The following is a 13,746-nucleotide window of genomic DNA, read 5'->3' as shown; positions in this document are numbered from 1 at the left end:
TTTACGTGGGTGTCTTGTCTGCGTGTGTGCCTCTGCGCTGCGTGTGTGCCTGGTGGCCACAGGGTGTCAGATGCTCTGCAGCTGGATGGTTGTGAGCTGCCCTGGGGTTCTCTGCTAGAGAGGCCAGTGCTCTTCACTCCAGGCTCCTCCATTTCATCCCTTCAACTCCGCCAGCATCCGTAGGGATTGTGAGAGCCTGAGGAAGGAGGCAGCAACAGTGCCCCCTGCTGGGATCACAGCGACCTTCCTGGGCAGGCTCACATCTTTTATTTTACATTGCTCTTTACTCTGTGGGGGAGGGGAGCACCAAGATGGGCCCTGAGAACACCCCAGAGTCTATGTACCGGTCAGACTCAGGCTGTCAGGCTTAGTGGCAAGTGCCTTAACCCACTGAGCCATCTTGTAGGCCTTCGCTCTAATTTTACAGTTTACTTAAGAGGCGCAACAGACTGTTTTCTGTACATTTTTCTGTAGGCAGAGGTACCAGTGAGGAGCAGGACAGATAGAGCATGTTTTAAGGCCGGGCTCTGGGTCAGTGGTCAGAGTATTCACCTAGTGTACACCAAGCTCTGGGTTCCATCCCTAGCACCACGTCATCCAAGTGTGACATGACTGACGGCACACACTTGTAACCCAGCACTCCAGAGGGTCCGAAGTTCAAGGTCATCCTTGGCTACCTAGTGAGTTGGAAGCTAGCCTAGGCTACATAAGACCCTATTTATTAAAAATAAACAAACCAAAAAAAAAACCCTATTTACTGTGCCAACTCTGGAATAGTTGTGTTCATATAAATAGAATTGGTACAAATTCCACTCATGTCATTGGCTCGGCAGCAATATGTTGTCATGCCGTTGTTCATTATTATAAATATGAAGCTCGTTTTTCTTTATAAGTTGCTTGTGCATTCTTGCTGTTTTTCCATTCCTTCGTTTTCTGGTCATGTTCCTCACTGGGAATACCAAGAGACGGTGCAGGGTTGATGGCTCCCAGGGTAGAAGTACTTGCCGTGCCAGCAAGAAGGCCTCAGTTCAGAGGTGCCCTGCAAGCACCATGTAAAAGGCCGCATATCTGGAACTCCAGCTCAGGGTTCAGTCAAGAGATCCTGTCTCAAAAGGATGCTGTGAGGCTGGACCAGCAGTTAACAGCTAAGAGCCCGCCGGGTGTAGTGGCTTGCACCTTTAGTCCCAGCACTCAGGGAGCAGAGGCCAATGGATCTCTGAGTTCCAGGCCAGCCTGGTCTACGTAGTGAGACCCTGTCTCAGAGGGGGAAAAAAGAGACTTCAGAATGTGTGTATTCTTGCAAAGGACCAAAGTCTGGTTCCTGGCACCCACTTGAGTGGCTCACCTCTGCCAGTTCCAAGGGATCTAAGGTCCTTTATCTGGCCTCCACAGCCATTGTAGGTACATGCACAAACCCACACATAGATACAAACAGATAAATAAAAATAATAAGTCTGAAAAACAGTAAGGCAGAGAGTGACTAAGGAAAATACCTGACGTCAACACAGGGCCTCCATGTGCTTGCACACAAATACATATACACACTCACATAAGTGCATGCATACAGCACACACAAAAATATACCGTGAGAAACCACAATGCATTACAGCGGTGATTTCTGGCACTCGCTCCCCCACACATACCCAATTATTTGGCTTGTTTGGATAATTTTTAGTTTAGTTTATTTTTGTGTTTTGCTTCATACATAGCCCAGGCTGGCTTTGAACTTGGTTTTTGTGTCTCCATCTCTTAAGCATGGGGAATTGCAAGTATGCTTGACCATACCCAGCTGATTTCTAGTTGTTTTCCTCCTCCTCCTCCTCCTCTTCCTTCTCTTCTTCCTCACCCTCTTCTTCCTCCTCTCCTCCCTCCTCCTCCTCCTCCTCCTCCTCTTCTTCTTCCTCCTCTCTTTTACTACCTTAATAATGAAGGCTCATTTGAAGCTGTAGAGAAGACAGGACACAGGCTAGCATCTTGACTTCCTGTAGGACCTAGTGACAGGCTGATTCAAGGGCATCAGGTGTGCCAGGAGGCTCTGACATGTTCCCATGCCTAGAGGCTTCCTCTGAGCGGTCGTCACCACACAGTGGTGTGATCCACAGAGATGACCATGGTCCAGGATGAGGGCTTTGATGCACAATGTCAAGTCAGAGTCGACTCATGGTCTGCAGCAGTGATCCAGGGAGCAGGAGTCGTGAGTCCTCTGTCCTTAAACCTGAAGAAGCAAAGGGAAGGACAGGAGAGTCAGTGGTAGCCTGTCCCTTGTCCTGCTTCTGCTGGGACCTCTCCAGGACTCTTGGAGAAGCCCTTTGAAGGGTTTCCTTCTGGGATGATAGCTGCTTTTTGTCTTTCTATCTTTCTTTGTCTCCTTCCTTCCTTCCTTCCTTCCTTCCTTCCTTCCTTCCTTCCTTCCTTTTTTCCTGGAAGCTGGGTTTCTTTGTGTAAACCTGGCTATTCTGTAACTTTCTCTGTAGACTAGGGCTGGCCTTGAACTTGAAAATCCACCTGCCTCTGCCACCAAAATCCTGGGATTTAAGGTGTGTGCAGCAGTGTTCTGAGAGGTTGTACTGTCAAAGGGAAGTGCTCCCTCCTCTCAGTTTGTCCTGAACTTAGACCATAAGCAGGGACACGTGTGTGCTGCAATGCAATGGTCCTCTCAGGCAGGGCATGAGCCGGGCCTCCAAGCAGAGGAGGCCGTGGGCACCTTCTAATGAACTGTGTGGCTACCCCCAAGACACCAGGCTGGACCACCTACTCCTAGAATTCCCTATTAGGGAATGAGCAGCAACTGGTTAATAAGGTGCTTTTGCAAGGAGGAGTCAGGCAGTGTCTCAGCCGGATGCCACCTTCCCATGGCACTGGGCCCCGTGTACCTTCCCCAGGAGGAGCTGCAGTATTGACACGTCCCCGGGTACCAGCTCACTAGCCTCTCCAGCCTCCCAGCGCAAGGACCTGGGTCGCTCCGAATCCCTCCGAGTGGTCTGCCGACCACACCGAATCTTCCGGCCATCTGATCTCATCCATGGGGAAGTGCTGGGCAAGGGCTGTTTTGGCCAGGCCATCAAGGTATGCAAATGGGGAGGGCAGGCTGGGTGACCTCTGACCCCCTCTTCCCTCCCACTGCCCCACCCACACCCACCCCAGGAACCCAACACAAGGGATGTCTAGATTCTATGCTCTTATCCTAGGGCTGGACTTACTCCTTATTCTGGACTTCTTTGAGCTATTGAGAGGGAAGAGATTTTACATGGACAGATTGAGAACTTTGTGGTTTGTCTTTAAGGACAAAGTCTCCTTCATGTAGCTCAAGCTGGCCTTGAACTCACTCTGTAGCTGAGGATGACCTTGAACTCCTGATCTTGTCTTACGTAAACCTCTCAAGTACTGGGGTCGTACTCATGCACTAGCAGGCCTGGTTTCATTACGTATCGGGATAAGGTCTCACTAAGTTGCCCAGGCTAGCCCCACACTCACTAGATAACCCAGGCTGGCCTTGGACATGGGGTCCTCCTGACTCTGCCTCCCAAGTGACTGGGGTTAGAGGCACATGTTACTGCATCCCACTCGGCCTTGAGTTTTGCACCTCCATATCCCCAACATAGGTGACACACCGAGAAACAGGCGAGGTGATGGTGATGAAGGAACTTATCCGGTTTGATGAGGAGACCCAGAGGACATTCCTCAAGGAGGTCAGTGCAGAGGTCACATGATTACTCCCCTCCCCAATGCAAAGGGGTGGCACGGAGCACACCACCCGTGAAAGAGGTGAGAGGGTTCAGGCTTCACTGGGGCTGGGCAGCCATAAGCCGTGGGTGGGGCTCAGTTAGTAGATGGGTTGCCTACCCTGCTAGAGGACTCAGATTCAATCCCCAGCACTATGCACACATGCCAGGCATTATAATACATTCTATAATTCTGGCCCTTGGAAGATGGAAGCAAGAAGATCAGAGATCAAGGTTTTCTCAACTACATAGAGAGTTCTAGGCTAGCTTGGGCTATGTGAGACACAAAAGTCAGAAACAGCCATGGGTTGCAGGTGCAGGTTGGTAGATGCTTGCTTACCATGCACAAAGCCCTAGGCTCTAATGCCAAAACTGACCTTGGCTACACATCTGTTGTCCCAGCACCTGGGAGATGGTGGTGTGAGGTTTAAAGACTTCTGTGGCTACATAGCTAGTTCAAGGCCAGTCTGAGCTATGAAAGACACGTTTTGTGTTTGTTTGTTTGTTTGGTGGTGATAGTGGTGGTTGGTTTGGTGGTTGGTTTGGTTTGGTTTGGTTTGGTTTGATTTTGGTTTTTCAAGACAGGGTTTCTCTGTATAGCCCTGGCTATCTTGGAATTCACTCTGTAGACCAGGCTGGCCTTGAACTCAGAGATCCGTCGCTGCCTCCTGAGTGCTGGGACTAAAAGGTGTGCGCCACGGCTGGTGCCACCACCACCACTACCTCAGGGCTTGAGAGAGACTCTTAAACAGAAGACACGGTGGCTCCCCGTGTGAGAGGAGACTGGGTGCCCTGCTGTCTAGGCAGGGCAGAGCAAGGGAAGAAGGTCCAGGCCCAGCCTGTGTGTGCTCCTGCAGGTAAAGGTCATGCGCTGCCTGGAGCACCCTAACGTGCTCAAGTTCATCGGAGTGCTCTACAAGGACAAGCGGCTAAACTTCATCACAGAGTACATCAAGGGCGGCACCCTGCGGGGCATCATCAAGAACATGGTGAGCAGGGTTGGGGCTGGGGTGTGGCTTGGTTGGTAGAGTGCTGGCCTAAGCTGGCATACATGCGACTTTGGCTTCCATCCCAAGCACTGCATAAACCTAATGTAGGCCCCACCCCTTTAATCCTAGCACGAGGGAAACCAGTGGGTCTTATGAGTTCAAGGCCAGTCCAGTCTACAGAGCGAGTTCCATGCCAGCCAGGGCTACATAAACAATGAGACCCTTTCTAAATACACACACCAAAACAAAAAAAGTAAGAAAGGGGGATTGGGGAGAAAGAGGGCAGTGACCGCCAATAACCTAAGACCTCTCCATTAGCTCTGCCTCTGAAAAGCTACATCACTTCCCACCCGTGCCATGCTAGAGACTGAGCCTTTAGTACATGGCCTCTGAGGTCACCGCACATCCAAACCAGAGCAGAACCAGAGCCCCATCTCCCAGTGACTGGCACTGAGAGGGCAGGTGGATGGTTGGACCTTCAGCTTGACTGAACGTTGGTTCATCTTGATGTGGAAACGTGAAATGGGGGCTGGGGAGAGGACCCAGTGAGCAGAGTGCTTGTTTCCCATACATGAGGACTAGAGTTCAACCCCAGAGAACCACTTAAAAGTCCCGCGTGGTGGTGTGCACCACGTGGTCATCCCATCGCTGAGGAGATGGAAGCAGGATCTCTGTGAGTTCAAGGCCAGCCTGGTCTACAGAGCTAGTTCTAGGACAGCCAGGGCTACAAAGAGGAAACCCTTGGGGGTGGGAGGGAGGGGGGCATGGGGGGGTAGGAAGCATTGTATGGTGGTGTTATACATATTATTCCATTACTGAGGAGTTGGAGGCAGGACCTCCGGGGACCAATGGCCGGCCAGCCTATCCACAGCTAGCAGCTCTAGCTTCAGTGAGACATTCCCTCAAAAAATAAGGTAGAAGGGCCAGCAAGATGACTCAGAGGGGGCAAAATCAATAAATAAATAAATATTTTAAAAAATTTTTAAATGATGACTCCGAGAGTAAAAATGCCTGCTACCAAGCCCAACGGTCTGAGTTCAGCCTCCAGGACCCACATGGTAGAAGGAGAGAATAAACAAGTTGTCATATGTCACACATGCTGAGACCGGTACATACCCCTATACACACACACACATATACATAAACTAATATAATAAATAAAAAAGTGTTCAGGAGGGTTAATATTTTACCTCACTACTTGCTATAATGGATTCATGGGCCGTAGTTTATACTGTGGGCCCTGGAGAGGTACATAAATCAACAGCTAACAGGGCAACAGCCACACAGGTCACTGCTCAGGATAGCTAGTTTGGGAACTGCAGGAGAACATGCATGACCCCTTAGCGTGTGAAATCAGTTCTGTGAAGAAAAGATGCCATTAGAATCTATAATCCTGGGGGCTGGAGAGATGGCTTAGCGGTTAAGAGCACCGACTGCTCTTCCAAAGGTCCTGAGTTCAAATCCCAGCAACCACATGGTGGCTCACAACCATCCTAACAAGATCTGACTCCCTCTTCTAGAGTGTCTGAAGACAGCTACAGTGTACTTACATATAATAAATAAATAAATCTTTAAAAAAAAAAAAAAAAAAAAAAGAATCTATAATCCTAGCCCTGAGGCCAACGCAGGAAACTGCAAAGTTCAAAGCCAACCTGGGCAACATAGGGCATCCTGTCCCAAAAAAATCAAAACCAGGGCCAGTGAAATGGCTCAGCAGGCAGCAGGGCTTGGCACCAACCTAATGGTGTGGTTTTGATCCCTGGAACCCAAATGGCAAAAGGGGAGAACAGGCTCCCCCAAGTTGTCTCTGACAAACCATAAAAAACAATACCTTGGGTTAGAGTAGTCACAGCTCTTGGAAGATAAGTGTTAGCAGGCAGCCATAGATACAGGAGAACATGGAGCCCTCAGACCGACACACTTGTGCCTGTGACTCCGGTGTCCCCATTCCTATGCCACCGTGCCATCCCCCCAGCCCACCACTTGCCTGGCTCCATCCTAGCCATTTTTCCCTGTCCCTAGGACAGCCAGTACCCGTGGAGTCAGAGGGTCAGCTTTGCCAAGGACATTGCATCAGGGATGGTAAGTGACCTGCCACTCACTCTGCCATGAGGAGCAGAACCTATGGGGAAGCTGTGAGGGGGCAGCCATGTAGAGAGAGGACTGTCTAGACTCCCCCACTGAAGGCTCGAGGTCCCGCTCAGCGATAGAGCAGGTGCCTAGAGTCCATCAGCTTACGAGCGGATAGGAGGAAGGAGCCCCAGAGGTAGGGCTAAGATAGTCTGTTAACTAAACATCCACTGACAGCCTCCTTCCGTTCCCTCAGGCCTACCTCCATTCGATGAACATCATCCACCGAGACCTCAACTCCCACAACTGTCTGGTCCGTGAGGTGAGCAGTGGGGCCCAGCAGCACTGGGCAGCCAGCTGTGCTGAAGGAAGAAGGGACCTAGGAGCTGCTCCTTTCAGGGCTTCCACTAGAGGTCAGGTGAAAAGTACCAAGGCAGACCAGGTTAGCCCTGGCTCTGCCGTTTATACCATGGCAGCAATCCTCAGACCAGCAGTGCAAGGGTTTAACAGGTCAGAGAAGAGAAGACTGATTCAAAATGAAAAGCCCCACCTTTACTGCAGCCTTCACAGACACCACCTGAGGTAGCCCAGGCTACCCAGGCAGCAGCAACAACTGCAACAGTGTGTGGGCAGGGGCATCTGGGCAGACTTCTTGAATTGGAGACTTGGCAGAGGCATGTCCGTGGAGGCCAAGAGGATAAGAGGCAATCAGCCCCAAGTTTACAGGTTGGTGTTCTACAGAAAGTAGGAACTGGCCCAAACTGGGGAGCAAGTGCCTAGAGTCCTGCTCCCATAATAAACCACTGTAGCCATCATCTGAACTGAAGGCGAATGTAGGATTGAGTCCTGCATGAGCTACAGACCCACGTTAGGGCCAGCCTGGACAACTTAACTTAGCAAGACCCGGTCTGAAATTACAAAGTGGGAAAAAAAAGTCCAGGCAGCATGGCTGAGGAAAGCATACACCCAGAATCTCTCAGTGAGGAGCTGGGGGCGTGGCTCAGTGGTAGAGCACCTGCCTAGAATCCCCCAGGGAGTTGCAGCTGGCATGACTTGGCAATGGAACTTTTGCCTATGAGATGACCTGGGTTCAACTCCCAATAACACACGCACACACGCTCAACAACATTTCCTAAGTTCTGTAAACCATCCAACCAGTCTGCATAGAGCTATAATCTAAACAAACTCAGTACTTTAGTTCCTGACTCTGATGTTTTAGGTCCCTAGTGTCCTCTAAGCCCTATCAGTCTGCCGAGGACACTGCACAGAAGATGGTACTATCTGCTGGGGCTGCCCAGCAAGATAGAGAAACCAGGCTGTGGAACATCCTGAGGGTGACCCACAAAACTCGGAGCATTTGGTGGCATGAAAGTAAGCTGAACAAGTCCTCTATGGGTCCTGCTTGGCCTTGGTGGCCTGCATCCCTTTCAACAGCCTCAGTGTCACCTACTCATGAGGAACACCTGGAAAGGGAGAGCCATCAGGACCCAAGAGGATCAGGCTTACCCCAAAGGGAAGGGTCCATCTAAGTCACAGGACAGTCATCTGGAGAAAGCGTCACAAGGACAGCAGATGGGGAAGAGGCTGAGCCCACCCCCACCCCCACCCCCACCCACTCTGGCCTCAGGTGAAAGTGCCGGCTGGGCCTCCATCACTTGTTTTTGGTTTTCTGAGCCTGCTAGGTAGGTGCTCTACCACTGAGCCACGCCCCCAGCCCCTCCATGGGGGATTCTAGGCAGGGGCTGTAATGCTCCAATTTCTTGCTGGGAAATTCTAAGCCAGAATTCTATTGAGCCATACTCTAATCCCTTACTGGAAGATTCTAAGATAACTATGAAACCATGCTTCGAGCCCCTTACAAGGGACTTGGGGGTATACTAGGCAAGCTTTCTACCTCTGACTCACACCTCTAGCCCCTCACTGGAATCTCCAGAAGTTTTAGGCAGCTCCATTTGCAAAGAGCTGGGACAGACGGAGGTACCCTCCTCCACACAGGTCCCTGGTATCTGGGGTGTATTCTCTGTGCCCTCTATGGGATTATATGGAAAGGATCCCAAATAGAACCAAACAGAGAGACGACCAGGTCTCAGCCTGCCTTATGAAATTTCCAGAATAGGAACGTGGTGGTGGCCGACTTTGGGCTGGCTCGACTCATGATCGATGAAAAGAATCAGTCTGAAGACTTACGCAGCCTTAAGAAGCCGGACCGCAAGAAGCGGTACACAGTGGTGGGCAACCCCTACTGGATGGCGCCAGAGATGATCAATGGTGAGTGGTTGCTCCAGGAGTCCCAGGGGGAGGAGCAGCAGCTACCCCACAAGCTGCCTCTCTGCCGGTTTACTTCCCTAGGATCCTGTATCCCCTTCTCTTGTTTCCCTCCAGTTGACAAGGGTCAGCTAGGGTTTTCTGGGCTTGTGGCCGCCTCCCTCCAGCCTCCACCTCATCTTTACATTACCACACTCCTTTGTTTAGTCTCGGGTGGGTGTTGGGTGTGGTTTTCACACTGTGTGCCTGCACACACGCACATCAGGAGACACCTTGTAGGAGGAAGTTGTTTGCCCTCATGTGGGTCCTAGGGCTGAACTCCAAAATCGTCACCTAGCGGGCCCTTTTCTCATTTAGCACAGGCTAGCCTCCAACTCACTATTTAGCCAAGGATGACCTTGTGCTCCTGTCCTCCTGCCTCTGGCTGCAGAGTGTTAGTTAGGATTGTAGGAGTGAGCCACCCCGTGCTGAGTCTGTGGGGTGCTGGGATAGAACCCAGGGCTTCTCTGTGTCAGGTAAGCACACTGGCCAGGGTGCTGGGATTGTGAGCACGCCAGCTCCTCTGCCTTTATCTCTGTCTGATTATGTATTCGCTGTGTTTCAGTTTGTTTTGTTTGAGATAGCTCTTCTTTATTATGTAGTTCTGGCTGTCCTGCAACTCACTGTGTAGGTCAGGCTGGCTTTGAACTCACAGATGCACCTGCCTCTCCTTTCTGAGTGCTGGATTAAAGCTATGTACCACCATTTCTGCCAAACTTTGTCTTTTTTTTTTTTTTTTTTTTTTCGTTTCAGGACAGGGTTTTTCTTTGTAGCTCTGGCTGTCCTAGAACTCACTCTGTAGAGCAGGTTGGCTTTAAATTCAGAGATCTGCTTACCTCCACTCCTTGCTTGCATGTGCCACCACCACCAGACCAGGCCTTGTCTTTTTTTAAAAGGTATTTATAGCCAGGTAGTGGTGGTGCAGCCCTTAGGAGAGACAGGCAGATCTCTGTGAATTCAAAGCCAGCCTGGTCTACAGACAGCCAAGGCTATACAACCCTGTCTTAGGGGAAAAGGGGCTGCAGGTGTGGCTAATTAATTGTCTAACATACAGAAAGTTCTGGGTTCCGTCTCCAGCAGCACACAAGTCAGGTGTGTTAACACATATCTGTCATCCCAGTGATGACAGGGTGATGAAACAGGAGGATTCCTGGCCAGTTTGGGATACACAGTGAGCTTCAGGCTAGCCTGGCTAGAGTGTGACCCTATCTCAAAAACACCAAGACAATTGGCATATGTTGGTTGTGTATCTTTTATCCTGGCACTGGGGAAGCAGAAGCAGGTGGGTCTCTATGAGTTCCAGGCCGGCCTTCCTGACGATGAGGAGTTCAAAGCCAGCCAGAGCGACCTAGTGAGACCCTGTCTGAAAACAAAACAGGCAGGCTCTGGTGGCTTAGCTGATAAGAGCACCCACTCTACTGCTCTGCGGAGGTTTAGTTCCCAGCACCCACATGGCGGCTCCTAATCATCCAGGACTCCATTTCCAGAGGCTCTCATGCCTTCTGGCTTCCACAGGCACCAAGCACACATGTTGTACACACACACACACACATATAGACAAAACATTAATACACATAAGGTAAAAAAAAAATCCTTAAAAAATAAAATAAAAAGAAAAGAGGTGTTTGAGATAGCACATGGGTCCCACGCGGAACCAGGAGTGTCTCATTTTATGCTTTGCTGGGGATGGAGCCCAGGGCTTCACACACTCCACTCGAGCTGCCAGTCAACTGAGCCACAGCCCCGGTGCCTCGGGGCTCTTGGATCTTAATAGAACCATGCTTTCCCTGCCTGTCTGTCACAGTGCCTAGTCCTGCATCCCTGCTGATCCTTGCTCTCTGTTTAGGTCGTAGTTATGATGAAAAGGTGGACGTGTTTTCCTTTGGAATTGTCCTCTGTGAGGTAAGTCACATAGCCGCCCTTGTGCCCAGACCCAGTGGCTCCTCTCCACTCTCTCCAACCCTCCCATGCTCCAGCCTGGATGTCCACAGGGTCCTCAGGCCCTTAGAACATGGCTCCCCAAAGCAGAGCACAGCATCAGTGGGGTATAGTTTAGTCCCTGGCTATTCCTATCTGAACTGTCCTCAGAGCATTTGGCAGGCTTCCAGAACCCCCAAGCTCAGGGGTCCTACACTAACCAGTGGGCTCTGTACTGAACAGATTATCGGGCGTGTGAATGCAGACCCTGACTATCTGCCCCGCACTATGGACTTTGGCCTCAATGTAAGGGGTTTCCTGGACCGCTACTGTCCACCAAACTGTCCCCCAAGTTTCTTCCCCATCACTGTGCGCTGCTGTGACCTGGATCCTGAAAAGAGGTGAGTTGGGTGGGTCAGGGGGCTAGCCTGAAGCAGCCTTGGGATGGGTAGGTCTTTGGGAAAGCCAGACTCACTGTCCCCTGATACTAACCTGTCTATCACCCCAGACCCTCTTTTGTAAAGCTGGAACAATGGCTAGAAACACTTCGCATGCACTTGTCTGGTCACCTGCCACTGGGCCCACAACTGGAACAACTGGAGCGGGGCTTCTGGGAGACCTACCGGCGGGGCGAGAGCTCACTGCCTGCCCACCCCGAGGTCCCTGACTGAGCTCAGCGGGCCCCACCATCTGCATCCCTACCTTTGGAGACGATACCCTCACCAGATTTCTCAGCAGGGGTGGCCTAGGCCTGGAGCCCTCAGCCAGGGCCGTGGTGCCCACACCCATCCCCCAGACCCAGGCCCTGACCTGCCTTTTCCCCTCATGCAGGGTGCCCCCCAGCCTCTCTCTGCCTCTGGCCCCCAAGTCACCAGGCTGCACACACACGTGGTCGGTCACATTGCCCTGCCTTACCTCCCAGGGGCCAACCCCTCACTGGTCTTGCATGAGCTAGAGGGTTGGGAAGCTGGGCTCATTCCACGCATTGCCTGCAGCCATCTGCACACTGCACCTGCTGGCAGCTCCTCCCCAGCAAGGCTGGGCTAGAAGGCAGCTTTAGAAGTGAGCCCCTCTAATGCCAAGGGAGCGGCTCTGTGCCCAGGAACCCAAGGGGAGGCTAGGATCCCCTTGGGGAAATCCAGGTAGCATCAGGTATTGACAGGGATCTGAATCCCAAAGCAGAGAGAGAGGTCCAACCCCGTGTGGCCAGGCAGTGGCCCCTCACTCTTGCTTAGTGTCCATCTCATTTCTTGATCAAAGCCACTTTAGTGAGAAATAGGTACCAGTCCTCAGGACGAGCCAGGATCCCTCAGGGGAGAGGGCAGACGATGCCTGGGATCCAGCTGACAGGAGGGTCCAGCCCGCACTACAGAGGCTGGGCAGAGGGAAGGAGGCAGCCACCCACCAGCACCCCAGCCCTCCAGGGTCATCTCAGCACCCAGGCCTCTCCCCATGGCTGGGGCAGCCCCGCCCCCTCCCTGGGTGCATCTGCCCTCTGAGTTCTTTCTGTGTGATCTATTTTTTAAGAAGAGTTTGTATTATTTTTTCATAACGGCTGCAGCAGCAGCTGCTGGGGGTTTAGGGGGATGGTTTTGTTTTGTTGTTTTGTTTTGGTTTAGGTGGGTGGGGGTGGGAGGGCCATGTCTTCACTCCGCTTCAGTTGACCATCTAGGGCATATTAAACTGTGAAGCTTTCCCAGTGCACTTTGAATATGGAAGAGAATTTGAGCAGACCCCCGCGGGACCAAGACTGAAAGAGGCAAGGTCTCCTTGCCTCGGCCCAGTGATCATGACAGGAATGAACCCAAACTCAGAACAATAAAATCAATTCTGTGCTCCCCACGCGGGGCTTGCATCCTCGTGTGTGTGTCTGAGAGCTCCAACGGAGCAAGCAAGAAGAGAGAGCGAGCTGGGCGTAGTGGCGCACGCCTTTAATCCCAGCACTTGGGAAGCAGAGCAGGCGATTTCTGAGTTTGAGACCAGCCTGGTCTACATAGTGAGTTCCAGGACAGCCAGGGCTACACAGAGAAACCCTGTCTCGGAAAAAAAAAAAAAAAAAAGAGCGAATGTGGGGCTGGGTGCGGTGCTGGGTGCGGTGGCCCACACTGAGTGCTGAGAGACAGGCAGACAGGTCCCTGTGAGGTCTAGGCCAGGACTGCACAGAGAAACCCTGCCTAATGTGGGGTGGCTTGAGATGTAGCTCAGTGGCTCTGGAAAGGGACTGGAATTCACTTCTGGGATCCGCATCAGGTAGCTTAGGGGCACCATAGGGTCAGCCACCCTCTTCTGGCCTCTGAAGCCACTGTACTTGTATGCATATATGCAGACACATACATGTAATTAAGTAAATATTCAGAGGCTGGAGTGATGCTTCAATTAAGAGTAGTTACTTGGCCTGGCAGTGGTGGTGCACGCCTTTAATCCCAGCACTTGAGAGGCAGAGGCAGGCAGATTTCTGAGTTCAAGGCCAGCCCAGTCTACAGAGTGAGTTCCAGGACAGCCAGGGCTACACAGAGAAACCCTGTCTCCAGAAAAGAAAAGGAAAGGAAAGGAAAAAAAAAAAAAAAAGAGTAGTTACTTGTATCTTCCAGCAGCCATGGGTTACTGTGTTCCTGAAAGGAAAGCTGGGGATGGGATGGATGGGAAGGATGGCGAAAGAAATAACAAGCCAGACAAAGTTCTCTATCAAGGCTCAACTCTAATTCTAGGGTCTGATTTTTAAGGGGAGGGGGCATCCCCCACTA

The 13,746-nt window shown here is 51.5% G+C and overlaps 1 protein-coding gene across 4 annotated transcripts in view; it reads left to right on the top strand.

Moving 5' to 3' along the window:
* Positions 1 to 12,857, top strand: part of Limk1 (LIM-domain containing, protein kinase) — a 33,821-nt gene extending 20,964 nt beyond the window's left edge. For 2 of the 4 annotated variants that reach the window (NM_010717.3, NM_001305875.1), the window contains 9 exons: positions 2,883 to 3,066; positions 3,603 to 3,689; positions 4,580 to 4,711; positions 6,734 to 6,793; positions 7,038 to 7,103; positions 8,893 to 9,049; positions 10,932 to 10,987; positions 11,246 to 11,403; positions 11,511 to 12,857. In NM_010717.3, the coding sequence (NP_034847.1) occupies positions 2,883 to 3,066; positions 3,603 to 3,689; positions 4,580 to 4,711; positions 6,734 to 6,793; positions 7,038 to 7,103; positions 8,893 to 9,049; positions 10,932 to 10,987; positions 11,246 to 11,403; positions 11,511 to 11,673 (1,063 nt within the window). In that variant the 3' untranslated portion in view covers positions 11,674 to 12,857. Of the gene's footprint in view, positions 1 to 2,882; positions 3,067 to 3,602; positions 3,690 to 4,579; positions 4,712 to 6,733; positions 6,794 to 7,037; positions 8,414 to 8,892; positions 9,050 to 10,931; positions 10,988 to 11,245; positions 11,404 to 11,510 lie in introns of those variants that run through there. The other 2 variants (NR_131247.1, XM_006504396.4) reach the window with 2 other exon arrangements.
* The last annotated feature ends 889 nt before the right edge of the window (positions 12,858 to 13,746 follow it).

The sequence above is a fragment of the Mus musculus genome, chromosome 5, assembly GCF_000001635.26.
Source record: "Mus musculus strain C57BL/6J chromosome 5, GRCm38.p6 C57BL/6J".
Classification (NCBI taxonomy): Eukaryota; Metazoa; Chordata; class Mammalia; order Rodentia; family Muridae; genus Mus; species Mus musculus.
Note: the sequence above shows the minus strand (reverse complement) of the source record. Positions and strands in the feature narration are given on the sequence as shown.